Genomic DNA, 24,847 nt, shown 5'->3' with positions numbered 1-24,847 from the left:
GGGGGGGGGGGGGGGGGGGGGGGGCGCCGATGGCAAAGTTAGATGATGAACTAAATGAGGTCTCGTGCAAAAGCTACACAAGATTATGCTCAAAGTGTATTGGTTGCTCACCGGAGGAGTAGATCTATGCATTTATAGTGCGGGTGTTACCTTTTACGTGTTTGGTAAGTTGGCCTGACAAGGACTGATGTTTCTCCTCGGATCATGCTCCCTTGTCGTTAGCCCCATTCAATCAGCTGTCGAGTTGACCTTCTATAACAAGGATGATTGCTATATTTGTGGCGTACGTTACGCCTTTGGTTATAGAAGATCGGCATCCTTCCCGACTAACAGCAATGTGGAGCCCCATTCAGCTGGGACCCGATTACGTTGCATCATGATAGGGTCGGGTGTAACCCGTTTAATATGACGGTACCCATTCACTCGGGTTATACCCCTTGGTGCATATCTTTCCGTATCATAAGCCCCCTATCCCGATCGTTGCTTGCGATGTTCGGGATAGTTAAGTGGTTGGAATGAGTCGTATCTCGGGAGGTTCCACGAGTTCCCTTCCCTCGGGACATTTCCAGGGATATCCCTTAGTGGGCGCATTGAATGCCTGCGCACTAAAGTGACCAGCCGTTTTTTGTAACGGCTGTCCTCTGGACTTCGCCCAACCTGAGATTGACACGTCAGGCGGCTAGGCGTAGGCTTCATAATGAGAGCTTCGGGGGAGGCGAACCGTTTTTGCTTTGCAACCGTTGATCGTCAAGAGTCGTAACCGTCTGATCCAGAAGTGTAACGCCTCTTCCGGTAGTATAAATAGGGGCCTTTACCTTCCTTTTCTTCTCCCTGTTTTCTTCGCTCTCGACTAAGCAACGCTCCCGACTGACTTCTGAAGCCTTCTCAAGCCTTCCCTGCTTTTTAATCAGTAAGTTTCTTTTTCCTTATGGCCCCGAGAAGATATAAGGCCCCGAAGAAGCCAAAAGTAAGCTTGAGAGGGTTTAGGTATCAAAACAAGGTTCCCGTCCCCATCTATCGTGATAGACGTCGTCGGGCTGAGGGTTATACCAGCGAGGGTGATAGCGATCAAACGAAAAAATACAACCTGACCGGGGATCGCCTGAAAGAACTCCATGAGCAATCTTCTGATGAGGAGAAATCCAAATCTAATAGCTGCTCAACCCGGGACGACGATCCCGACTCTATGATGAGATTCAAGAGATGTTCCGTAAGGACAAAGAGAGGCGAGCGATGCAAGCCTCGGCTCCATCCCTCGCACCCGATGAAGTGGAAGGGGAAGTAGAGACCGGGGTAGAAGCAGAGGAAGAGGCCGAGGTTGAGACCATTCCAAGTGTAGAATCCCGGGAGGGTCCTGATCAAAGTTTTGATTCGAACCCTGCTCCTGTTTCTGATTCTGCCACTCCTTCCGCTCAGAGTGCCCTAAGACCCGAGTCTACGGCCACTTCCCGAGATCCCCCTGCTGTGTCTTCCCAAGCCTTTCTTCGGACTGATGTCCCATCTACCTCCCGACCATCCAGATCAAAAGCTCCCCCTCGACCGCCCTTTCAACGTCCTAGCGGTTTCCGGGGGGCCATCCCTCGTAAACCTGATGTTAAAAAACTCGACTCCGCGGCCTTAGAAATTCTTCAAGCCGAACCCTTAACTCCCTGGCACATTAATTTTGTCCAGAACTCCTCGGGACCTGAATTCTATCTTTGCTCCTTGTTTCCGAGGATCCGGATAGGTTTCTTGGGTAGTTTTGGTATCCCGAGGGATATCAGGTTATTATCCCGACTGATAGCCAGAGAGTAAATAGTCCTCCCGAGGGATTTTATCCCTTATATTATGATGCTTTTATCGGGGGGTTACGTCTCCCGTTGCATGATCTTTTCATAGATGTGCTTGAGCATTATAAGCTCAGTCCTTCCAATTTGAGCCCGAACGGTTGGAGGATTATGATCGGGTTACGTCGGTTTCCGTAAGTCGATCGGGGTCTTCCCGACTTTTGGCTTATTCCACCATTACTATTCCCTTCATCCTCACAGCCAACGCGGCTGGTTTTCTTATCCAAAAGAATTTCCCCTTCTCAAGGGAACTTTATTACGAAGGATTCCCTCCCGTCCACTACCAAGAAATGGCGGGAGTTTTATCTCTTTTTTAAACCACCTTCTCCCGAGCCCTTCCGTACCCAATTCCAAGAAGTCTCCAAGGGGAAGATCGACCGTCTGAATATTCCTGTCGCCCTTCATCCCGAGGAGGAGGACTATGTAGATATAATAAACTCGGTTGGCGATGGCGAACTCGTGCAGTCCATGGGTATTCCATGGAGTACGAGTCAGTTCTTCAGCTATGGGGTTTCTCCCCGAGTAAGTCTCTTTTTGTTATTTATGTGTTGTCTATGTTGTGCTGACCTGATACGTACTCTTCGTCTTTCAGTGAGTCAAAACATCTCCGAAGATGATCTTCTGGCCATGGCGCTCGGGAATATGGACGAGGCCAAGCGACGGAGGCTTTGTGTCTACAAGCAAGACTCCTTCGGGAGTACTCAAAAAAGTCCCGGCTCAAACTCCTGCAGCTGCCAAGGCGATAGCCCTTCCTCCCAGGGCATCCCCGGACAAGAGTTTAAAGAAAAAGGCTCCTTCCTCGGGAGCTGAGAAGCGTAAGGGAGACGGCGTCCCTCGTCCTTCAAAAAGGGTTCGTATTGACGAACCGGCTCGGGAGGTTGCCCCTTCTTCCTCGGGTGGTGACCTTGGTTTCAACTCCGTTTTCGGCGACTCGGAGTATGCTTTGAGCGGTGGCTGAATGATGCCACTAACGATGCTGATGCAACATATCCGTGCAACCTCCCGAGCAGGGAATTTTTTAATGAGGGATTCGGTACTGTCTTTTCCTCTTTTTTCTCCCGAATCACTATTATGAATCTTCTTACCGGGTAAATTCTTTTTTCGGATATGTTGCTTGGTCTTTGTGCACATTTTTTACGAGTCTCTTCGCGAGCTCGGGACCAAGCCAAGCGATTAGCGCTGGCCGAACGGCTCCATGGGGAGTCGAACGTTCGGGCCCCGCTGCTATTGCGCCAAGGAAGATGCGGAGAAGAAAGTGAAGGACGCCGAAGAGAAAGCGGCGGCGAAGAAGGAAAGGGATGTCCTTTCCAAAAGCAAGAGCAAATACAAAGGGAAGGTCGGTGACTTGGAAGAGAAAGTCGGGAAGGTGTCCAGAGGATGCGAAGGCATACTGAAGCCCTTTTATTGGTGGAGAAGAATGAGAATGCCCAGGTGAGAGACAGGTTGAAAGAGCTGGAGTCCTCGGGTCACAGGAGCTTCAAGGCGAAGTGTCTTTGGAGGAATACTTCTCGACTCCGAGTTCAAGAGTCTCCTCCTGGCTGTTGCTACTCCCTCCTTTAAGAGAGGTATGCGGGTTGCCTTTAAGAAGGCTCTGCGGCAAAGCCCGACCTTCCTCGCCCCCGAGAGCTGGAGAAGCTCTTTGGACCCTCGGATTTATGATGAACTCAAACGCCCTCGTCCCGAAGGCCTTCCCGAGATTGAGGATTTCCCCTTTCCCGATCTTGTGGATTACATTGATCCTCTTCCCCAACCCTCTCCACGAAGGCGAAGTAAGGGAGGAAGATGAGGACGAAGAAACAACGGTTCGGGAAGGAGATAGTGAGTTGCCGGAGGAGCACGAACGTGGCGAGGAGGAGATCCAAGGTTCGCTTTGCCAACCTTTGTAGGCTTGTTGGAGTCCCTCGAGGCGTGACCGAACCAGCTGTTGTGGAGGACCTTCCGGGAGTCCTTCAGTTAAAATTGATTAAGTCTTAATGCTGAATATTGTAATCCTTTTATGACTGAATCAAATTTTTCTTCGTTTTTGCATAAACCTGAGTATACGGTATTTTTAAGAAAAAATGCAATTCCCATTAAGAAAGAAGTAATTACTCAATCGGGAATCACCCAAGTGAATGGTATCTTTTGAGAAAAGATGCAATCTTCCTTAAATAAGGAATAATTAATCAGACGGGAATCAACCCGAGTGAATGGTATCTTTAAGAAAAGATGCAAGTTCCTTTAAAAAGGAGTAATTAATCAGACGGGAATCAACCCGAGTGAATGGTATCTTTAAGAAAAGATGCAAGTTCCTTTAAAAAGGAGTAATTAATCAGACGGGAATCAACCCGAGTGAATGGTATCTTTAAGAAAAGATGCAAGTTCCTTTAAAAAGGAATAATTAATCAGACGGGAATCAACCCGAGTGAATGGTATCTTTAAGAAAAGATGCAAGTTCCTTTAAAAAGGAGTAATTAATCAGACGGGAATCAACCCGAGTGAATGGTATCTTTAAGAAAAGATGCAAGTTCCTTTAAAAAGGAGTAATTAATGCAAGCCGGGGCACGGGAATCAACCCGAGTGAATGGTATCTTTAAGAAAAGATGCAAGTTCCTTAAAAAGGAATAATTAATCGCGGGAATCAACCCGAGTGATGGTATCTTTAGAAAAGATTCGCGGAATCTCATTGTATCTTCTTTAGAAAGATGTCGATGGTAAAATGTGAAGTCACAAGCGGAATTGACCCGATGTCTTTATTGGTAAAACTTCTTCAAATTTGTGGAATGCCATGAGCGATCAATCGGGCTTCCGTCTTCGATTCTCTTCAGTCGGTATGATCCTGGCCTTGTTTCTTTTTCCACCAGGTAAGGTCCTTCCCATGTTGGAGCTAACTTTCCTTGATTTCTTGGAGTCTGAAGCCCCTGTTCGTCTTAAAACCGGATCCCCGATCTATATCTTCGGTTGTTAACCCGAGAGTTGTAGTCTTTGTGCCGCTCTCCTTTGATACAATAGATTTTTCTGTTGTGCTTTTGTCGGGTTTCTTGCAAGAGATCTAAATTCTCCCTGAGCCCTTGATCATTTTGTTGTTCATTAAACGTATCATAACGCAATGATCCAGCCAATACTTCCCACGGGAGCTAGGGCCTCGGTCCCATAAGCCAAACAAAATGGGGTTTCGCCGGTTGGGGTTCGTACCGTAGTTACGTATGACCATAGTACGCTCGGGGAGTTCCTCGACCCACATTGCCCGATTATCCTCCAACCTTTTTTGATCCCATCAAGAAGTGTCCTGTTGGTGACCTCAACCTGCCCATTGCTCTGTGGGTAGGCAACCGAAGCGAATCGATGTTCTATATGGTACCTCATACAAAAGGCTTTGAACCCGGCACCTTCAAATTGTTTGCCGTTGTCCGTTACTAGTATCCGGGGTATCCCGAACTTTGTATATTATCTTCTCTTGAAAAAACTTTTCCATCTGTTTCTCCGTGATGGAAGATAACGGCTCAGCTTCGACCCACTTTGTGAAGTAGTCTATTGCAACCACCATGTACTCCCGATTCTTGGGAGCTTTCGGTAGTTTCCCGACGAGGTCCATTCCCCACATCGCAAATGGGGTCGGGTTGGAGATGGATACCATGGGGACCGCTGGTAACTTTGGGACATTAGCGTGTTTCTGGCATCGTTCGCACTTACGAACATATTCAATCGCGTCTTTTTGTATTGTAGGCCAGAATATTCCCGATCTTAATACTTTTTGTGCTAATGCCTTCCCACCCATATGTGCACCACATATGCCTTCGTGGATTTCAGCAAGGGCGTAACTCGCTCGGGATGGCCCTACACATCTTAGGAGGGGATTCGTGAAGGATCTTCTATATAGGTGCTCCCCGACCATTGTGAACCGAGCGGCTTGGTTCCGAACTTTCTTTGCTTCTTTCGGATCGGTCGGGAGAATGTCATCCCGAATATACGAAATTAGAGGTGTGGTCCAGTCTGATTCTTTGCTGATCTCAAAGGTTTCCAGTTCTTGGATACTCGGGCTATTTAATTCTTCAATGTAAACCGCTGAGTCCAAGTTTTTGTAACTTGCCATTGATAGTCGGGAGAGTTCATCTGCATTCTCATTTTCCTTTCTTGGTATACGTCGGTATGTTACCTGCTCAAAGAAGGTTTGAAAGCTGTCCAACCTTGACCAAGTATTTAGCCATTCTTTCATCCTTAGCTTCATACTCCCCACGATTTGGTTGACAACCAATTGAGAATCACTTCTCACTTCCAGCTCCCGAACCCTGAGAGCTCGGGCCACTCGCAAGCCTGCTATGACTGCCTCATACTCTGCCTCATTGTTTGAGGCTGGGAATTTGAATCTTATTGCGTAGCTGATGGTGAAGTTCTCGGGACTACAGAGAGTCAATCCTGCTCCCGATCCTGAAATATTACTCGAACCATCAACATGTAGAATCCACAACTCGGATTTTCCTTCTGTTGGCATTTGGTCATTTCTCTGTGGTATAGTGCTTTCGACTATAAAGTCGGCCAACACCTGGGCTTTTATAGCCGTCCTCGGCTTGAACTCAATCTGGTACTCGCTAAGTTCCACGGACCACCCGACCATCCTCCCTGCTACATCTGGCCTTTGAAGTATTTTCTTTAACGGGAAGTTAGTCGGGACTATGATCGGGTGCGACTGGAAGTAGGGTCTTAGTTTTCGTGATGCCACGAGAAGTGCCAACGCTTGCTTATCAATGTCCGGGTACCGTTTTTCAGCATCTATAAGCACATGGCTCACATAGTAGATTGGGTTCTGAACGGTATCACCCCGAACCAAAACTGCACTGACCGCTGTTGGCGAGATTGCCAGATAAACCGTAAGAGCTTCCCCAGACAGGGGTCGGGCCAAAACTGGTGTTGTCCCGAGGTATGTTACAAGATGATCGAAGGCCTGTTGACACTCCGGTGTCCAAGCAATTGTTCCCGAGCTTGACGTGGTCTTCAAGGCTTTGAAGAATGTATTACACTTTTCCCCAGCTCGGGATATGAACCGATTTAAAGCGGCCACCCTCCCGGTTAAACACTGGATTTCTTTTATAGTAGCTTGGTGGTGTCATGTTGACCAATGCTTGAATCTTTTTCTGGATTAGCCTCGATCCCTCTTTGGGAAACCATGAACCCAAGAAACTTTCCCGAGGAAACCCCGAAGGCGCATTTTTCAGGGTTCAGGCGCATTCGGTATGTCCTAAGAACATCGAATGTCTCCTCCAAGTCAGCCAAATGTCCTGCCCGAACCAAACTTTTTACAAGCATGTCGTCCACGTATACCTCCATGTTCCGCCCGATCTGTTTTTGAAAGATCCTATTGACAGCTCTCTGATAAGTTGCCCCTGCATTTTTTAACCCAAATGGCATTACTCGGTAGTAATAACTCTCCCGGTCAGTCATGAAGGAAGTGTGTTTCTCGTCTTCCCGACTCATTAAGATCTGGTTATATCCCGAGTATGCGTCCATGAAGCTAAGGACCTCATGACCTGCAGTAGCATCGATCAGAAGATCAATCCTCGGGAGAGGATAGCAATCCTTGGGGCAGGCCTTGTTCAAGTCAGTATAATCGGTACACATTCTCCATTTCCCATTTGCTTTTTTCACCATAACTACATTGGCAAGCCAGGTTGGGCATTCGATTGGTTCTATGAAACCCGACCTCTCCAATTTTTCTACTTCTACCCTGATTGCCTCATGCTTTTCAATTGCAAAATTTCTTCGTCTTTGGATGACCCGGGGTAGCATCTTTCTGTATCCAGAGTTTGTGCTCTGCTACCCGTCTGTCTATCCCGGGCATATCATTTGCTGACCATGCGAAGATATCTGCATTATCACACAAGAACCGGGTAAGTCCCTTCTTGAAATCGTCTGGCTGCTCTGAACCAATGAACGTTCCTCGATCGGGAAAGGATTGACTAAGTTGGATCCTTTCCAGCTTTTCGACGGGTTCCGCCCGCTGCATGCTTTCTTCATCGCGGTCATCCCGAACCTCGACGTTCATGGCCGTTCCCGAACTTTACGGCTTACGCTTTTCCTTGAGATAGTTTGTATAACATTGTCGGGAAGCCGATTGATCGAGCAACATTCCCCGACTCCGGATTCGATCGGGAACTTTAACTTCATATGCACGGGAGACACTCTTTGCTTCAAGTGCGTTCAGCGTTGGTCGTCCCGGGAATGGCGTTGTATGCCGACGGTTCCCGGACCACCATGAAGTTTACCCGAACCGAAGTATCTCGGGGGTGACACTCCCACTTTAAGATCCAGATGGATAGTTCCTTCGCCCTTTGTGGATGATCCCGCGAAACCATATAGTGGCGTTGATGATGGTGTTAACAAATCATCGGCCAACTTTAATCTCCTGAAGGCATCATACGAGATGAGGTCGACGAGAGGATCCCGTGTCCACCAGAACTCGGTGAACCTCCCGGTTGGCTATCTTGACTTTGATGATGATTGCGTCATCATGCGGTGACATGACACCGTCAAGGTCAGCGTCCGTAAAGGTTATAGGCTCGGGGCATACTGGATTTTGCCTTTTCTTAGGCAAATGTACAGCCCCCACGAACCGAGCCTTTTGTTTCGCCTTTACGATCGACTCCACGGTTGGTCCCCCCATTATGACGTACACGGGTGTTTCCTCCCGATCTTCCTTCTCTTTCCCTTTGTCCGCTTTTTTGTCAAGCTCTTTTGGGCTTGGGGATCGACCTCTCTTCTTTGGCGCCGGTGAATATGCTTGACTCTTCCCCGACTGCCTCACGTATTGACCCAACTTTCCTTGTTGAATCAACTTTTCTATTTCGAACTTCAGATTCCGACAAGCATCCGTATGGTGCCCGTAATCTTGATGGAATCGGCAATATTTGGTCATATCCCGATCCTCTGGAGGTGCACGTATCTTCCCGGGCCATTTCAACTCCTTTTTATCCCGGATATTCATCAGAATCTCTGATGGCTTCGAGTTTAAAGGAGTATAGTTTACCTGTTCACGCTTCCAGTTACTTTTTGGCCTTTGATGCTTGTCACTTGGGGATGGTTTTTCCTCACGATCTGATCTTTTGTCCCGATCCGATCTCCTGTCCCGATCTGCTTTAACCCGGGCATCTATCACCTCATAGACACTGGCTTGCTTTTGGCACCTGCGTAACAGCATGCCGTACGTTTTTGGCTTGTCCGTAAGCAAGACCTCCAGAAGCCTTTGGTGAGTAATGCCACTCCAAAGCGCGCTGTATGCCACTTGGTCATCTAGCTCCTCGATCTCGATGGCAACTTCATCAAATCTTTTCAGATAATCCCGAATGGACTCATTTCGGCCTTGTCGTATGCCAAAGAGACTGTCAGACGTCTTTTTACTCCCGATTGCGCTTCGGAACCGAGCTATGAATTTTTGGGCCAGCTCCGGAAATTATTTATTGATGCCGGACGTAGACTACTAAACCATTTTATAGCCGGGCCCTTAAGTGATCTTTGGAAAGGTTCTGCAGAGCAATTCATCCTCCCGACCTAGCACCGTCATCACTGATTTAAAGTAGCTGATGTGCTCTTTTGGATTTGTTTTCCCCTCAAAAGGGGTGAAGGTTGGCATGATAAAATTCCTTGGTAGAGGCATGTTCATGATTTCGTCTGAGAATGGCTCCCGATCTACTACATCAAGATCCTCGTCATGATCCCGATCTTCTAGTTTTCGCTCGACCTCGGCCACTCGCCTCCGCAGCCGGTTCTGCCTTGTACCTTCCTCATCGGATTCGACTCGTTCCTTTTTTGAGCGAAGGTTTGTAGTTTCCTTCCTTTGGGATGGTGCCCGAGAGGTCGAAATTCTCGATCTTGAAGGTTGGGGCTGGCTTTCTCCTTCCTCCTCCTTCTCCACGATCTCATCAACATGCTCCCGACTATGCACGGGGGGCAAGGACCCTGTTTTTAGGCGGCAACGAAATACGTTCTAAAGCACTGATCCTTGTCCCATTAGGCGTGGTTTGGCGCTTGCTTCGATCAGGTTGTATCTCCCTCTGCTCCCGAGTTATTTTTGTTCTCGGGATGCGCCTTGGATGTCGGGCTCCTCTCACCGTCCTGAAGGCTCTCATTAGCCTTCCCGACTGAGTGTTACGCCTTGGTCCTTGTTCGACCCCAATTTGATGTACTAAACCACGTAATACCCCTTGCATTTCGAGCATGCCTTTACGCAGTTCGTCCATATCTGCCATAATGGCCATGGTCCCGGGGTCCTCGTGATGTCCCTTCTTCAATTGGATCGTCCGGGGACCATATTGTCCGGGAGCATCTCTTGTTCTTCGTGAAGCGACGGATTAATCGTTTCTTCGGGAATTACTCGATCATCCCCCGTACTTTCTTGTCGGGAACGTCCATTTGTTCGTCTTACCATGACTTGAAGATTTTGTCTTTCCCACGAGACGGCGCCAAGCGATGCGGATCGGTTATGCTACGGATCCAGCGAGCCTCCTCTCCTATCCGGGACGATGAGTCCTGCAAGAAAGGTTAGATGCGGGCCGGCTTGTGTGCCGGGCAACCGCCTCCGATGGCAAAGTTAGATGATGAACTAAATGAGGTCTCGTGCAAAAGCTACACAAGATTATGCTCAAAGTGTATTGGTTGCTCACCGGAGGAGTAGATCTATGCATTTATAGTGCGGGTGTTACCTTTTACGTGTTTGGTAAGTTGGCCTGACAAGGACTGATGTTTCTCCTCGGATCATGCTCCCTTGTCGTTAGCCCCATTCAATCAGCTGTCGAGTTGACCTTCTATAACAAGGATGATTGCTATATTTGTGGCGTACGTTACGCCTTCGGTTATAGAAGATCGGCATCCTTCCCGACTAACAGCAATGTGGAGCCCCATTCAGGTGGGACCCGATTACGTTGCATCATGATAGGGTCGGGTGTAACCCGTTTAATATGACGGTACCCATTCGGACTGGCTGGTCGACTGTCAGTCGACCAAGCAGTTGACCAGAGCAAACAGTAATAGGCAGAAATGGAGATTTGGCCTAAAACTGATCTTCCGGTGCTCCGATCGATATGAAACTTGGAGGGGATGATCATGGCAATATGAGGACACTACACACTAAGTTTTATCATGATCCAAAGGTCCAATTATGAATACCCAAATCGAAACCCTATGTTCTATATGCTAGACATCAAGAATTGAATTGGAATTGATTGCAATTGCAAGAAATGATGGGGAATCAATTAAGGGAATGATAAGAACTAATTTAGAATCATGAATCAATAGTAATTCAAACCTAGTATACATTTACACATTAGTTTGGATTAAAGAATAGGTTGAAATGAAAGAAATCATGGAATTGCAATGTAAGTAATCATAATCATAGCAAGAATGAAGTGAGATTGACGGAAATGAAAGGGGTAGGTCATGGCCAAGTGTTTGCAAGGTTGCAGCACTTCAGCCATGGTCCCAAGAGTAGAAATTAATAGGGGATTGAGTAGATTAGAAGGAGACTAAGAGAATCCATACCTTGTAGTGATGATTGAGATAGAAAGCCAATGATTGGAGCCAATAATCTTCACAAACACCAAGAGATGGCCTAGGGAATGTCACACCTCGTTCTCTGGAGTGCCAATGATTAGGGTAGATCTTCATTCACGAGTTCCAAAAAGGTAGGGTCAAAATGGTCAAGACTTTATGATTTTTTGAAATTAATAACTGCTGGTTGACTGGTCAGTTGACTAAGCAGTCGACCAAGGCTGACAGCAACCTTAGAGTATGGATTTGGAAGGTCGAACTGATCCGAATTGAGTTGGGTTTTCTCCTACAAGTCAATCAACAAGTCTAGTTTCATGAAATACCTTCGGATTGAGCACAGGAGTTCATTAGGTGCTTCAACTAATTCAATCTTCTTCGATGCACAGATTTTCACTAAACACTGACAATGTGCTCAAGTAAGGGGCAACACTATCAATGTCCATAGGCTTTGGATCAAGCACCGAATCTTCAACTATGAGGGTCCACAAGTCTCTTTTACCCCCACTCCGGGTCTTCGGACCTACAACAGTACAAAATCCGGGCCGAGTCAGGGTTATGATAAGGCTGGATTTTACATTCTCCCCCCCTTAAAAGAAATTTCGTCCTCGAAATTGAAAGCGTACCTGTGCTTCCAAAAATATGAGGAAACTTCTCCTTCATGTCTTCTTCTTTCTCCCATGAAGCTTCTTCCGGGGTGTGGTTCTTCCACCGAATCTTCACCAAAGGGATGGTGTGATTCCATAATTGTGAAACCCAGCCCTAACCTTGACCCGGAAACTTTGTTATTTGTAGGTCCAGTGACCCGAAGTAAAGTAAGAAGTCAGCTTTGGGCCATCCCAGTGGAGGACTTGGTGTCTGGCTTTGAATCCATGAGTGTTGATGATGAGGTTCTATTTATGGAAACTGAATCTTGATGAAAATTGGATTAGTTGATGGACTTGGAGTGCACTCTATCATGGCTTGAAGGCATTTCCACCTATTAGGTAAGTCACTTGTTATGTGTGCAAAACCCCTTTAGGGTTGGATTTTATCTAGGCCTTCAATTCCCTGTTTAGAAGTTCTTGAACTGATTGGTCGACTCATTGGTCGACTGGACCAGTCGACCAATCCACTCGACCAATGGGTTCTGTCTTTGGTAATTAGGTCTTGCTTGCTCTATTTAAGTCCAATCTCGAGTCTACTTCGTATTTTCTGCCTCCAAGCTCTTTGGAACGAACCAAAGACCTCTACAAGTCATCTCCCTTGCGTCCTTGGTGTTTATCTTGACGGATCTTCGTCAAAACTCTTGTTCTTACACAAAAAGGTATGTTTACACTCTCTTCTTCTTCTTTAACCTTGTTTTCTTTCCTTTTTGAGTTGAGACAATAGAGGAGATGCTGCATTCTCTGTTGCAAACATCTCTGAACTTGTCTCTCATGATCTTCCTAACGATTAATGGCTAATGCGATGATCTTAACCATGATCATTGCAAGCTTTTGAAGGAATCATGATCAAATCATGATCTTATCTTTGTTCATCTTTTGATTTAAACTCTGATCTTCTTAGATCTACTATATTGATCATGTTAGTAGTCAATCACTGTGTTTTCTTTACATGATCCATGATCTATCAATCTCTAGTTGTTTCTCTTCTACCATACCATGGTTTCTTCAAGAATCATGACAGTTACATCTATGGTAGGTTTTGTTTCCTTATTTAGATTTATGCTCTTAGGTCTATTTTCTTGAAGATCTAAGTATGCCTTCCATGATATATTTATCAGAATCAATGATTCATTCTCCTATTGTTCTTGTCTATGATTTCTATCTTGAATTCTTCTAGAACCATGATTGATCTAATTATGGTAACTTTTTGTTTCCTAATTTGTAATTTGAAAACTTGATTCGATTAGTGTTTTGAGGTCCTCTATATGTTAGGATACTACCAATGTAGTTTACCCCTTGTTTAGTACCCTTTTGAACCACCAAATTCGGTTCTTTATTCTTAAAACTCTGATTTTGTAGGCCACTATCTCCATTGGTCGACTGATTTGTCGACTAGGACAGTAGACCAATCCAATCGACCAATGAGTACAGCAACTCCAGATTTGGTCTGTATTGGATGTTTTGATATCTTTTCTGTTAGGGATCTTTCCTAATATGTTGTATACACTTGTTTAGGACCTTCTTCTCAAGTTTGTCAAGATCTTACTTGATTTCTTAGGATTCCTTTGCAAGTTATAAAAGGTAAAGATGGTTACTTCTTTAACAACATAAATTTGCATATCTTAGTTTCTATATTTGAATCTTGTTAATTTATTTCTTTAATTAGATTCTTATAATGTTATACTACTGTGGTACTGTCTTGATATCAGTAGCATTACTTGTTTATATTAAATTGACTCATGTATGATTTACTTACCAGTTATATACAAGTTGATTGTAATTATTGATTTCTTTCCATATATGAAGTTACCATATATGGGATGTTATGAATTGATGCTTGTGTATGCTTAAGTATGGTTTGGAAAGGAGAGGTGTCCTTTTGACACTTCTGTCCTAGGACTACTACGGGAATATTATGGGATGTTTCCGGAGATCCCCTCTGGACACCTTCCTAAACTGTTGGATGACATATTTAGGATTGTCTAGTAGTGTTTGGCTAGGATGTCCTGTTATGTCAGACCCTAATAGGAGGGGTATTAAGACCGAACGACCCGTGGTAGCAATGGGGATTCATGGGCGCTCAAGACCGGTAACCAACCCGTGAGAGGACAGGAATCACATTGTGGGAGCCATTTATTGGTAGGATTGCATATGGTTAGACTTGGGCTCACGGGCGCTTAAGACCGGTAACCAACCCGTGAGAGGACGTGAGAGCTTCCCGTTTACCATATGTGGATGATCAATAGGGTTGATGAGTCCGTAGTCAGGGACTATGAGGACTCTAGTGTGAAGGATACCGGAAAGGATCGTCAGGGATGAGGAATGGACGTATCTGGATCTGACTTGATGTAACTAAGTAGAAGACTTGCATTTGGCTAGGTTTTACCCTGACATGCGCCGGTACTTAGACCAATGGTGATGTGAGAGAGTGGTGACTTAACCCCCAGCCATGGAATGTCCCGAGGGATGCCGGACCCATTACCAACTGATGACGAGTGATTGAGACCTTCCTAAAGAAGTACGGTGCTATGACTTAAAGCATGTCTGCCAATAGAGACCTGCATACATAGAGTTAGATTCATTCATTCATTGCTTGTCTCATATCAATGGTGATGTGAGAGAGTGGTGACCTATACCCCAGCCATGGAATGTCCTGAGGGATGAAGGACCCATTACCAACTGATGATGAGTGAATGAGACTTTCCTAAAGAAGTACGGTGCTATGACTTAAAGCATGTTTGCATACATAGAGTTAGATTCATACATTCATTGTTTGTCTCATACCACATTGCATATATGTTTGTTTTGTAATCCTGCCATTTATGTTATTATGGATTTAACTGCCTTACTGAGTTTCTTTGAAACTCATTCCTTTTTGTACAATGTTTGTTAGACTATTCTACAAGTTCTGAGTATCATGACTGCTCGTATGAAGAAGCGCAAGGAGAAGAGGCATATCTCCAGGAAAGTGATTGCGGTTACGAAAATTACACTGAAGATCCCGCGAGTGGTTATGCTCCGTACGATGCTTAGTCCGACCATAGAGTTGAAGCGCCCTTGTGCCATTTATGAGATTTATACCTATAGGGATATTGTCTATAAGATTGAGAACAATTTAGTTACCTTTTGTACCTGCTATTGGGATTAGATTCTATCCTGTTTCTTCTCTTTCAGAACTACATTTCCGCTGGTTGTACAGTGGGATTTCGCCTCACTTTACTCATCTGATTTAGACACTCTGATTATATTTAGTACTCTGATTTATATATGATTCATTCTTTCCTTATTTGGATCTATGGTTTATCTTTCGCACATCGAATATTATTGTTCATGATTATGTTATTGTTTATGTGGGAGGTTGATTACTCGATACCTGATCTTCGGGCTGTGGATCACACTCTCGGGTATGCCAGATTGGGTGCCGGCTGGGAGGATGTGACAGATTGGTATCAGAGCCCAAGGTTCGAGGAAATCCTAACCACAAAAGACAATAACTGAACATTCCTGAGTCATAGATCTGAAATGACTCCTCTACTCTTAGAAGTGAATAATAGAACATTTGGATTAGAAACTTAACCGATGAAGCATAACAGAACATTTCCGAATAACATACCATAATTATACTTAAACAAATGTCACTAATGCAAGGAAAAGAAAGGTGCATAATATACAATAATTAAGTGAAACAAAATGAACTTCATTAATTTCAAAAGCTTTTACAACGATTACATCTGAAATGCATAAATGAAAACCCTAGGGTACAGTCTATCTAGGTGATCTCCTCTGATCTCTGTATGCTCTGAACTCCTCCGTTAGCTGAGTCACCTGATGCTCTATCCTATCCTGTCGTGACTCCATCCTCTCATACATTTGCTCTGTCCGACCTCCATCCTCTCTAGCATGGAAGTCATCGATCTCATCTGTGCCCCAAGATCTGAAGTCTCCGGAACTGCATGAGAGGGGCCACCTGCCTCGAAGTGCGATGAAGGAAACTCGTGATGCACTGGCCCAGCCTCGTGCATCTCTGTATCGTCTCCGGCCTGATCATCACTATCAGGACCGATATCCTCTCCTCCATCCTCTGACTCCTGATCCTCATCCTCTGTCTCCTCATCATCCTCACCCTCTGGACCAGGAGATCTCACAGTCTGCTGCAGTCTCATCTGACGAATGGTCCAAGTCCCGATGACATATCCCTGTGAACCAGTGTCCACTGGTGTATCCTCGAAACTCACCCCGAAATGCCTGAAGATCAAGGTCAGTAGCCTCCCATAGCAAAGGTTCCGCATGCTAGGCCGCAGAACCAAGTCCAGCATGACCTGCTGAATGATGTAGGAGAGATCGATCTCGAAGCCCTTGTAGATGCGGTAAATGACTAAGGCCTCCATCACTGTGACCCGATGGTGATGTCCGGCTTTCGGCATAATGTTTCGGCCGACTATGCGACCGATAATCCGTGCAGAATCCGTCATCCGTCCGCTGGTCCACAGAGTGAAGCATCGACGAATATCCCATAGTGTGGAGCATATCTCGCGTAGCTCATACGGCATCAGATAGCTGTCCAAATCTGCTCCCGCAGGTATCCACACACACTGATGTGGATAGTAAGGAACCTGCAAGATCTCAGCTAGTGATCGGGTGGAAAAGCGAATCTGAGTCTGGAAGACCCTGCTCCTGAGGACAAGTCTAAGTGGATGTCCTTGACCTCGAGCCTCCTTTGTGTAAGTAAGGTTGCTAAAGAACAACCTCACTAGCTCCGGGTATACCGGCAGATCCTCAGTGAAGAGATGTGTCCACTGCAACGTGTCGAATCTCTGCCGAATCCTAAAGACTCTGAGCTGGCGTAGGTGAAGCAGACGTCCCAGCTCGATGTTGCAGTAACAAAAGTAGGCCTCGTACAAAAACTCAGCCTGAGGTGTGTCGAACATGTCCGGTCTCCGAACCTCCTGTCTAGGCTCTGAAGGAACCTGACCTCTGCCCCTAAGTGCCCCTACAATACGACCACGACCTCTACCTCGTCCTCGCCCTCCCCTCTGCATAGTGTGTATCTGTGAAAGAGATAAGAAAATTTTCCAGTTAGTGCTACTTTAAGATTTAAGCCAAAAGGGTATTTTCGTAATTTTTTGAAAAATTTCAAATTTGGGGAAAATTTGATTTGAACATACTAGCATTTGCGCAATACTTGGAATTTCATGTCTATGAAGTTTGTTTGAAGAAAATCAATCGAAAACTTGAATTAAAGCGAAAAATTCAGCAAGAAGGAAAATTTGGGGATTTTGCAATTTAGGTCAAAATTGGATTTTTGAAAAGTTGAAATTTGTTAAATCAAATTTTATGGACCTATCTACAATATCATCTTGAGCATGTAGCATTTGATTTCGTGCCGAAATTCCAAGCGGTTTGTGAGAAAACGAAAATTTTCTAAAGTTAACAATTTCGGTACGAAAACGTTGCGAGATGAACACCAATATGTTAGAACTTGTTGTCTATGCATGGCATTGTGTTTAAAACCTAGGGAATATGTTTCTAATTATTCCTAAGCATGATTTCTAGCATTGGATACAAGCAAAACATGGTTTTGTTGAAATGCAAGCATGAGAAGATGAAAATGGAAGAAAGAATGAAAGATTTACCTTGTTTGTGACGGTTGTGTGTTGAAGTGTTGTTGTTGAAGCACCAAAACACCTCAAGAGCACTTGGAAGAACCTTTGGAGACTTTCCCTAGAGCTCTCTCACCTTTGAAAGAGGATAAAATGAAGTTGGAATGTGGAAATGAGGCTTATAATGCGAATTTTCGTATTCTGTCTTGATTAGTCGACTCATTGGTCGACTGGGTCAGTCGACCAATCACTCGACCAATGGACACAGAGACCTCATTTTCTGCTGAATTTTTGGAAAATGTGATTTTTGCCTTATGGATTATTGTTTGATGACTATATGGATATAGTTAAGCATGATTTAAGTTTTCAAATCATTTGGACTTGTGGTTTATGTTGAAACTTCGAAATTCGGTATTTTGATGTTCTCAGTTTTTGCAGAATGGTTACTCTGAGAAGTGGGCGTGGTGAATCTAGTGGTCAGGGAGGTGGTGAAATACCTCAGGGAGATGGTGAAATACCTCATGGAGGTGGTGAAATACCTTATGGAGGTGGTGAGATACCTAATGTTGATCAGGGTACCCATGAGATACCCGGTGCCCCAAATGTTGGAAGCTTTCGTGATATTGCCAATATTATGGGCAATATGATGCAGCAACAAGCAATTCAGTTCAACCAGATGTTGGTGGGTTTCATGACTCTGCATAATGAGACTCGAACTGGTGCTAATGTGAATCCTCATGCCGCAGTTCTGAATGCGGGAGGTTTAGCTGGAACTCCTCATACTCGCCTGATGGAGAGTTTTCTGAAGATGCAAGTACCCACTTTCACTGGAGTTACCAAGGATCCCTTGTTTCCTAACAAGTGGCTTCGTGAGTTGGAGAAGGCTTTCCGGCATCTGCAATGCTCGGAAGCTCAGAAGATTCTGTTTGCTGAACAGAAGTTGCAACAAGAAGCTGATGCATGGTGGACCTCCACTTGGCCTGTTTTGGAAGGTTTGCATGCAGGAGTTGTAACTTGGGAGTTGTTCAAAGAAGCTTTTTGCTTGAATTATTTCCCCGAGGCGGTGAAAGATGCGAAGGAAGCTGAGTTTATGGTTCTCACACAAGGATCTTTGTCTGTGTTGGAGTACCAACAAAAGTTTGAGGAGCTTCATTTCTTTGCTCCAGATTCTCTGAAGGTCGATCTCGCCAAAGCGAAGAAGTTCTTCAAAGGACTGCGACCCTGCCATTAAAGCTTACCTCACAGTCCAGCCTATAGTGAGCTATGCTCAAGTGGTGCAGAACTCGAAGAAGTTGGAAGAAACAGAGAAGGAGAATGCACGTATGCAAAGGCCTTGGCAGCCAAGGAACCCTAGGTTGGTGGATCGGAATGATCGGCGTTTTGTGAGACCTACACCCTACCCCACTCCTACTTTTCAGCCTAGGAGTGTAGGTCAAAACTCGGGTTTTCAGCAGCCCGGCCAGTTTAGACAGTATGGCGGAAACCGACCACCAGTGAGTGCAAGTGCTAGGCCTGTGAATGCGAATCCTAGGCCTTTTGTTCAGAAGCCCCCTATTGCAGCTACCCCAGTTGGACCCTGCAATCCTGTTTGCTTTTATTGCAAGCAAGCTGGTCATTTCGCTCGTGCTAGTCCGAAGCGGCTTGTCCAGCAGACTGCTCCAGTGGTGAAGAGTGCTCCTACTCCTCCCTCTGGTAGAGTGTTTAGTATTTCCAGTGCTGAGAAAGATCCAAGCCATGAAGTGATTACAGGTACATTGTTAGTTGCTTCTATTTCTGCATTGTCTTATTTGATACGGGTGCATCTCATTCGTTCATGTCATCTGCATTCATCAAGAAGACTGACCTAATCCCTGAGAAGTTGTCTAGTTGTTTATTGATTAGTACACCTACTGGTCCTGTTGTGAAACTAGATAAAGGGTTAGTTAAATGTCCTGTGTTGATTGGTGAGAAGAACTTGGAAGCCAATTTTGTACTTCTTGATATGAAGGACTTCGATGTTATTTTGGGAATTGATTGGTTAACAGCCCACAAAGCTGTGTTTCTTCGTTCCTCAAAGAAGATTCAGTTCCATATTTGTGGAAGTCCGGTCTTTGAATTTCTTGGTGAGAAAAGAAGGGTTTGTAAGAAGGTGTCTTGTCTGACTTGATGCAAGTCTATGCCCTAGTGGATGATGCTTCATCTGAAGGCAAGGGTAAAGTGGAGAAAAGAGTCGATGAAGTCAAGGTTGTCTGTGACTTTGTTGATGTCTTCCCTGTTGATCTATCGGGAGTGCCTCCAGACAGGGATGTCGAGTTTTCTATTGATCTTGTCCCTGGTGCCGCTCTGGTATCTAAAGCTCCGTATAGGATGGCTCCTACTGAGTTGAAAGAGTTGCAAAACCAGTTGAATGAGCTCATTGATAGAGGTTTCGTACAACCTAGTGTATCACCTTGGGGAGCTCCGGTCTTGTTTGTCAAGAAGAAAGACGGTAGTATGCGTCTGTGCATCGACTACCGTGAGTTGAATAAGCTGACTATCAAGAATAGAGACCCGCTGCCCAGAATTGATGATCTCTTCAATCAGTTGAAAGGTGCAGTTGTGTTCTCAAAGATTGACTTGAGATCTGGATATCACCAATTGAAAGTGAAGTCTAGTGATATCTTCAAGACAGCTTTCCGAACACGATATGGCCACTACGAGTTTAGGGTCATGCCTTTCGGATTGACCAATGCTCCTGCGGTGTTCATGGACCTCATGAACCGAGTATTTCACGATGTGCTTGATAAGTTTGTGATTGTTTTCATCGACGACATCTTGATCTATTCGAAGAGCGAAGAAGAGCATGCGAGCCATCTAAGTTTCACTTTGCAAAGATTGTGAGAAAAGAAGTTGTACGCCAAGTTTAGCAAGTGTGATTTGTGGCTTAAGAGAGTAGTATTCCTTGGCCATGTGGTTTCAGCTGAAGGTATTCGTGTCGATCCTGAAAAAGTCCAAGCTGTGGCTGATTGGGAAAGACCGAAGTCGGTAACTGAGAAATAAGAAGTTTTCTTGGATTGGCGGGTTACTACGGAAGGTTTATTGAGAACTTTTCTCGGTTGGCTGCTCCTATGACTAAGTTGACCAGGAAAGAAGAGAAGTTTGTTTGGTCGACGCTTTGTGAGAAAAATTTCCAAGAGTTGAAAGATAGATTGACAAGTGCCCCGGTTTTGACTATACCTGATAGTTCCGGTGGTATGACAGTTTATACCGATGCGTCAAAGATTGGATTGGGTTGCGTACTGATGCAACATGGCAAGGTCGTAGCCTATGCTTCTCGGCAATTGAAAGATTATGAGTGGAATTACCCCACTCACGATCTAGAACTTGCCGCTGTTGTCTTTGCTTTGAAGATTTGGAGACATTACCTCTACGGTGAGAAGAATTCCATTTTCACGGATCATAAGAGTTTGAAATACTTCTTTACCCAAAAGGAGTTGAACATGAGACAAAGGAGATGGTTGGAACTAGTCTCTGATTATGATTGTGATATTCAGTATCACCCTGGGAAGACAAACGTTGTTGCTGATGCTCTTAGTAGGAAGAACCAGAAGAAGACTTTGGATTTGAATGCTTTGAGTCTACCATTGTGGTCTTCTATTGAGAGCTTTGATTTGGAAATTGTCCCTGAGAATTCTGATTTTATTCTTTCTGCCATGATGGCAAGATCTGGCCTTAGAGATAAGATTGTTGCTCTGCAGAGTTCTGATCAAGAACTTTTGATCAAAGTTAAGAAGATTTCTTCGAATCCTGAGTCGGACCCCGACTTTGGTATATCCATGGATGGTGCTTTATTGTTTAGAGGAAGACTATGCATGCCTGCAAACGAAGAAATTAAAAAGGAAATATTGAAGGAAGCACACCAGTCAGTCTTTACTATACACCCAGGAAGCACCAAGATGTACAAAGACTTGAAGGAACATTTTTGGTGGATTGGTTTGAAGGTTGATGTCGATAATTTTGTTGCCAAGTGTGAGACTTGCCAACGTGTGAAAGCCGTTCGTCAATCCCCATCTGGATTACTTCAACCCCTTCCTATTCCTAGTTGGAAGTGGGAGGATATCTCTATGGACTTTGTGACTAGCTTGCCTTGGACAAGTAAAGGCAATGACACCGTGTGGGTGATTGTTGATATGTTGACCAAATCAGCCCACTTCATTCCTATGAAGATCACTCATACTCTGGATAAGCTAGCAAGGCTTTATGTGGATAATGTGGTTCGCCTGCATGGTGTGCCAATGAGTATTGTTTTTGATCGTGATCCTAGGTTCACCTCAAGGTTTTGGAATAGTTTGCAGAAGGCCTTGGGAACCCAATTGAACTTGAGTACAGCTCATCATCCACAATCTGATGGACAATCTGAGCGGACAATTCAGACATTGGAAGACATGCTCGGATCTTGTGTGGTGGATATGGGTGGTAATTGGGATGAACACCTAGCTTTGGTTGAGTTTGCCTATAACAACAGTTATCAAGCAACAATAGGCATGGCTCCATTCAAGGCTTTGTATGGAAGTACTTGTAGGACACCTTTGTACTGGACTGAGACAGGTGAAAGAAAAGTCTTAGGTCCTGAGATGATTGAAGCTACGAGTGCTATGGTTGATATGATAAGAGAAAGGATTAAGTCTGCCCAGTCAAGACAGAAATTTTATGCTGATAAGAGGAGGACCGATTTGGAATTTCAAGTTGGAGAGAAAGTTTTCCTGAAGGTTTCACCAATGAAGGGTGTGATGAGATTCAATGTTAAGGAAAAGCTTAGCCCTCGTTTCATTGGACCTTTCGAGATTTTGGAAAAGGTTGGACCTGTTGCGTATCGATTAGCATTACCTCCGCCTCTTCCTGGTGTTCACAATGTGTTTCATATTTCGATGCTCCGGAAATACATAGAGAATCCGGAACACATTTTGCAACAAGCACCTAAAGGACTTAGTGCTAATTTGACCTACAATGAAGAGCCGGCCGAAATCTTGGATAAGAAGGACAAGCAGCTGCGGAATCGCACCATCCCTTGGGTGAAGATTCGGTGGAAGAACCATACCCCTGAAGAAGCTTCTTGGGAGAAGGAAGAAGATATGAAGGAGAAGTTTCCTCACCTCTTTGGAAGCACAGGTACGCTTTCAATTTCGAGGACGAAAATCCTTTAAGGGGGGAGAATGTGAAACCCAGCCCTAACCTTGACCCGAAAACTTTGTTATTTGTAGGTCCAGTGACCCGAAGTAAAGTAAGAAGTCAGCTTTGGGCCATCCCAGTGGAGGACTTGGTGTCTGGCTTTGAATCCATGAGTGTTGATGATGAGGTTCTATTTATGGAAACTGAATCTTGATGAAGATCGAATTAGTTGATGGACTTGGAGTGCACTCTATCATGGTTTGAAGGCATTTCTACCTATTAGGTAAGTCACATGGTATGTGTGCAAAACCCCTTTAGGGTTGGATTTGATCTGGGCCTTCAATTCCCTGTTTAGAAGTTCTTGAACTGATTGGTCGACTCATCAGTCGACCAATCCACTCGACCAATGGGTTCTGTCTTTGGTAATTAGGTCTTGCTTGCTCTATTTAAGTCCAATCTCAAGTCCACTTCGTATTTTCTGCCTCCAAGCTCTTTGGAACGAACCAAAGACCTCTGCAGGTCATCTCCCTTGCGTCCTTGGTGTTTATCTTGACGGATCTTCGTCAAAACTCTTGTTCTTACACAAAAAGGTATGTTTACACTCTCTTCTTCTTCTTTAACCTTGTTTTCTTTCCTTTTTGAGTTGAGACAGTAGAGGAGATGCTGCATTCTCTGTTGCAAACATCTCTGAACTTGTCTCTCATGATCTTCCTAAGGATTAATGGCTAATGCGATGATCTTAACCATGATCTTGCAAGCTTTTGAAGGAATCATGATCAAATCATGATCTTGTCTTTGTTCATCTTTTGATTTAAACTCTGATCTTCTTAGATCTACTATATTGATCATGTTAGTAGTCAATCGCTGTGTTTTCTTTACATGATCCATGATCTATCAATCTCTAGTTGTTTCTCTTCTACCATACCATGGTTTCTTCAAGAATCATGACAGTTACATCTATGGTAGGTTTTGTTTCCTTATTTAGATTTATGCTCTTAGGTCTATTTTCTTGAAGATCTAAGTATGCCTTCCATGATATCTTTATCAGAATCAATGATTCATTCTCCTATTGTTCTTGTCTATGATTTCTATCTTGAATTCTTCTAGAACCATGATTGATCTAATTATGGTAACTTTTTGTTTCCTAATTTGTAACTTGAAAACTTGATTCGATTAGTGTTTTGAGGTCCTCTATATGTTAGGATACTACCAATGTAGTTTACCCCTTGTTTAGTACCCTTTTGAACCACCAAATTCGGTTCTTTATTCTTAAAACTCTGATTTTGTAGGCCACTGTCTCCATTGGTCGACTGATTGGTCTGTTTTGGATGTTTTGATATCTTTTCTGTTAGGGATCTTTCCTAATATGTTGTATACACTTGTTTAGGACCTTCTTCTCAAGTTTGTCAAGATCTTACTTGATTTCTTAGGATTCCTTTGCAAGTTATAAAAGGTAAGGATGGTTACTTCTTTAACAACATAAATTTGCATATCTTAGTTTCTATATTTGAATCTTGTTAATTTATTTCTTTAATTAGATTCTTATAATGTTATACTACTGTGGTACTGTCTTGATATCAGTAGCATTACTTGTTTATATTAAATTGACTCATGTATGATTTACTTACCGATTATATACAAGTTGATTGTAATTATTGATTTCTTTCCATATATGAAGTTACCATATATGGGATGTTATGAATTGATGCTTGTGTATGCTTAAGTATGGTTTGGAAAGGAGAGGTGTCCTTTTGACACTTCTGTCCTAGGACTACTACGGGAATATTATGGGATGTTTCCGGAGATGCCCTCTGGACACCTTCCTAAACTGTTGGATGACATATCTAGGATTGTCTAGTAGTGTTTGGCTAGGATGTCCTGTTATGTCGACCCTAATCGGAGGGGTATTGAGACCGAACGACCCGTGGTAGCAATGGGGATTCATGGGCGCTCAAGACCGGTAACCAACCCGTGAGAGGACAGGGAATCACATTGTGGGGGCCATTTATTGGTAGGGTTGCATATGGATAGACTTGGGCTCACGGGCGCTCAAGACCGGTAACCAACCCGTGAGGGGACGTGAGAGCTTCCCATTTACCATATGTGGATAATCAATAGGGTTGATGAGTCCGTA

At 44.4% G+C, this 24,847-nt stretch overlaps 1 protein-coding gene across 1 annotated transcript; it reads right to left on the bottom strand.

Moving 5' to 3' along the window:
* Positions 1–5,196: 5,196 nt before the first annotated feature.
* On the bottom strand, positions 5,197–7,845 carry LOC149012109 (uncharacterized). The gene is made up of 2 exons (XM_089159096.1): positions 7,621–7,845; positions 5,197–6,747 (listed from the first exon to the last, which is right to left on the bottom strand). The coding sequence occupies exons 1-2, from the start codon at positions 7,843–7,845 to the stop codon at positions 5,197–5,199; spliced, it is 1,776 nt and encodes a 591-aa protein (XP_089015222.1).
* Between the last annotated feature and the right edge of the window lie 17,002 nt (positions 7,846–24,847).

The sequence above is a fragment of the Hakea prostrata genome, chromosome 6 (genome assembly GCF_041222555.1).
Source record: "Hakea prostrata isolate BN-2017 chromosome 6, UWA_Hpros_2, whole genome shotgun sequence".
NCBI lineage: Eukaryota > Viridiplantae > Streptophyta > Magnoliopsida > Proteales > Proteaceae > Hakea > Hakea prostrata.
The sequence above is the reverse complement of the archived record's forward strand: the minus strand, read 5'-3'. Positions and strand labels throughout refer to the sequence as shown.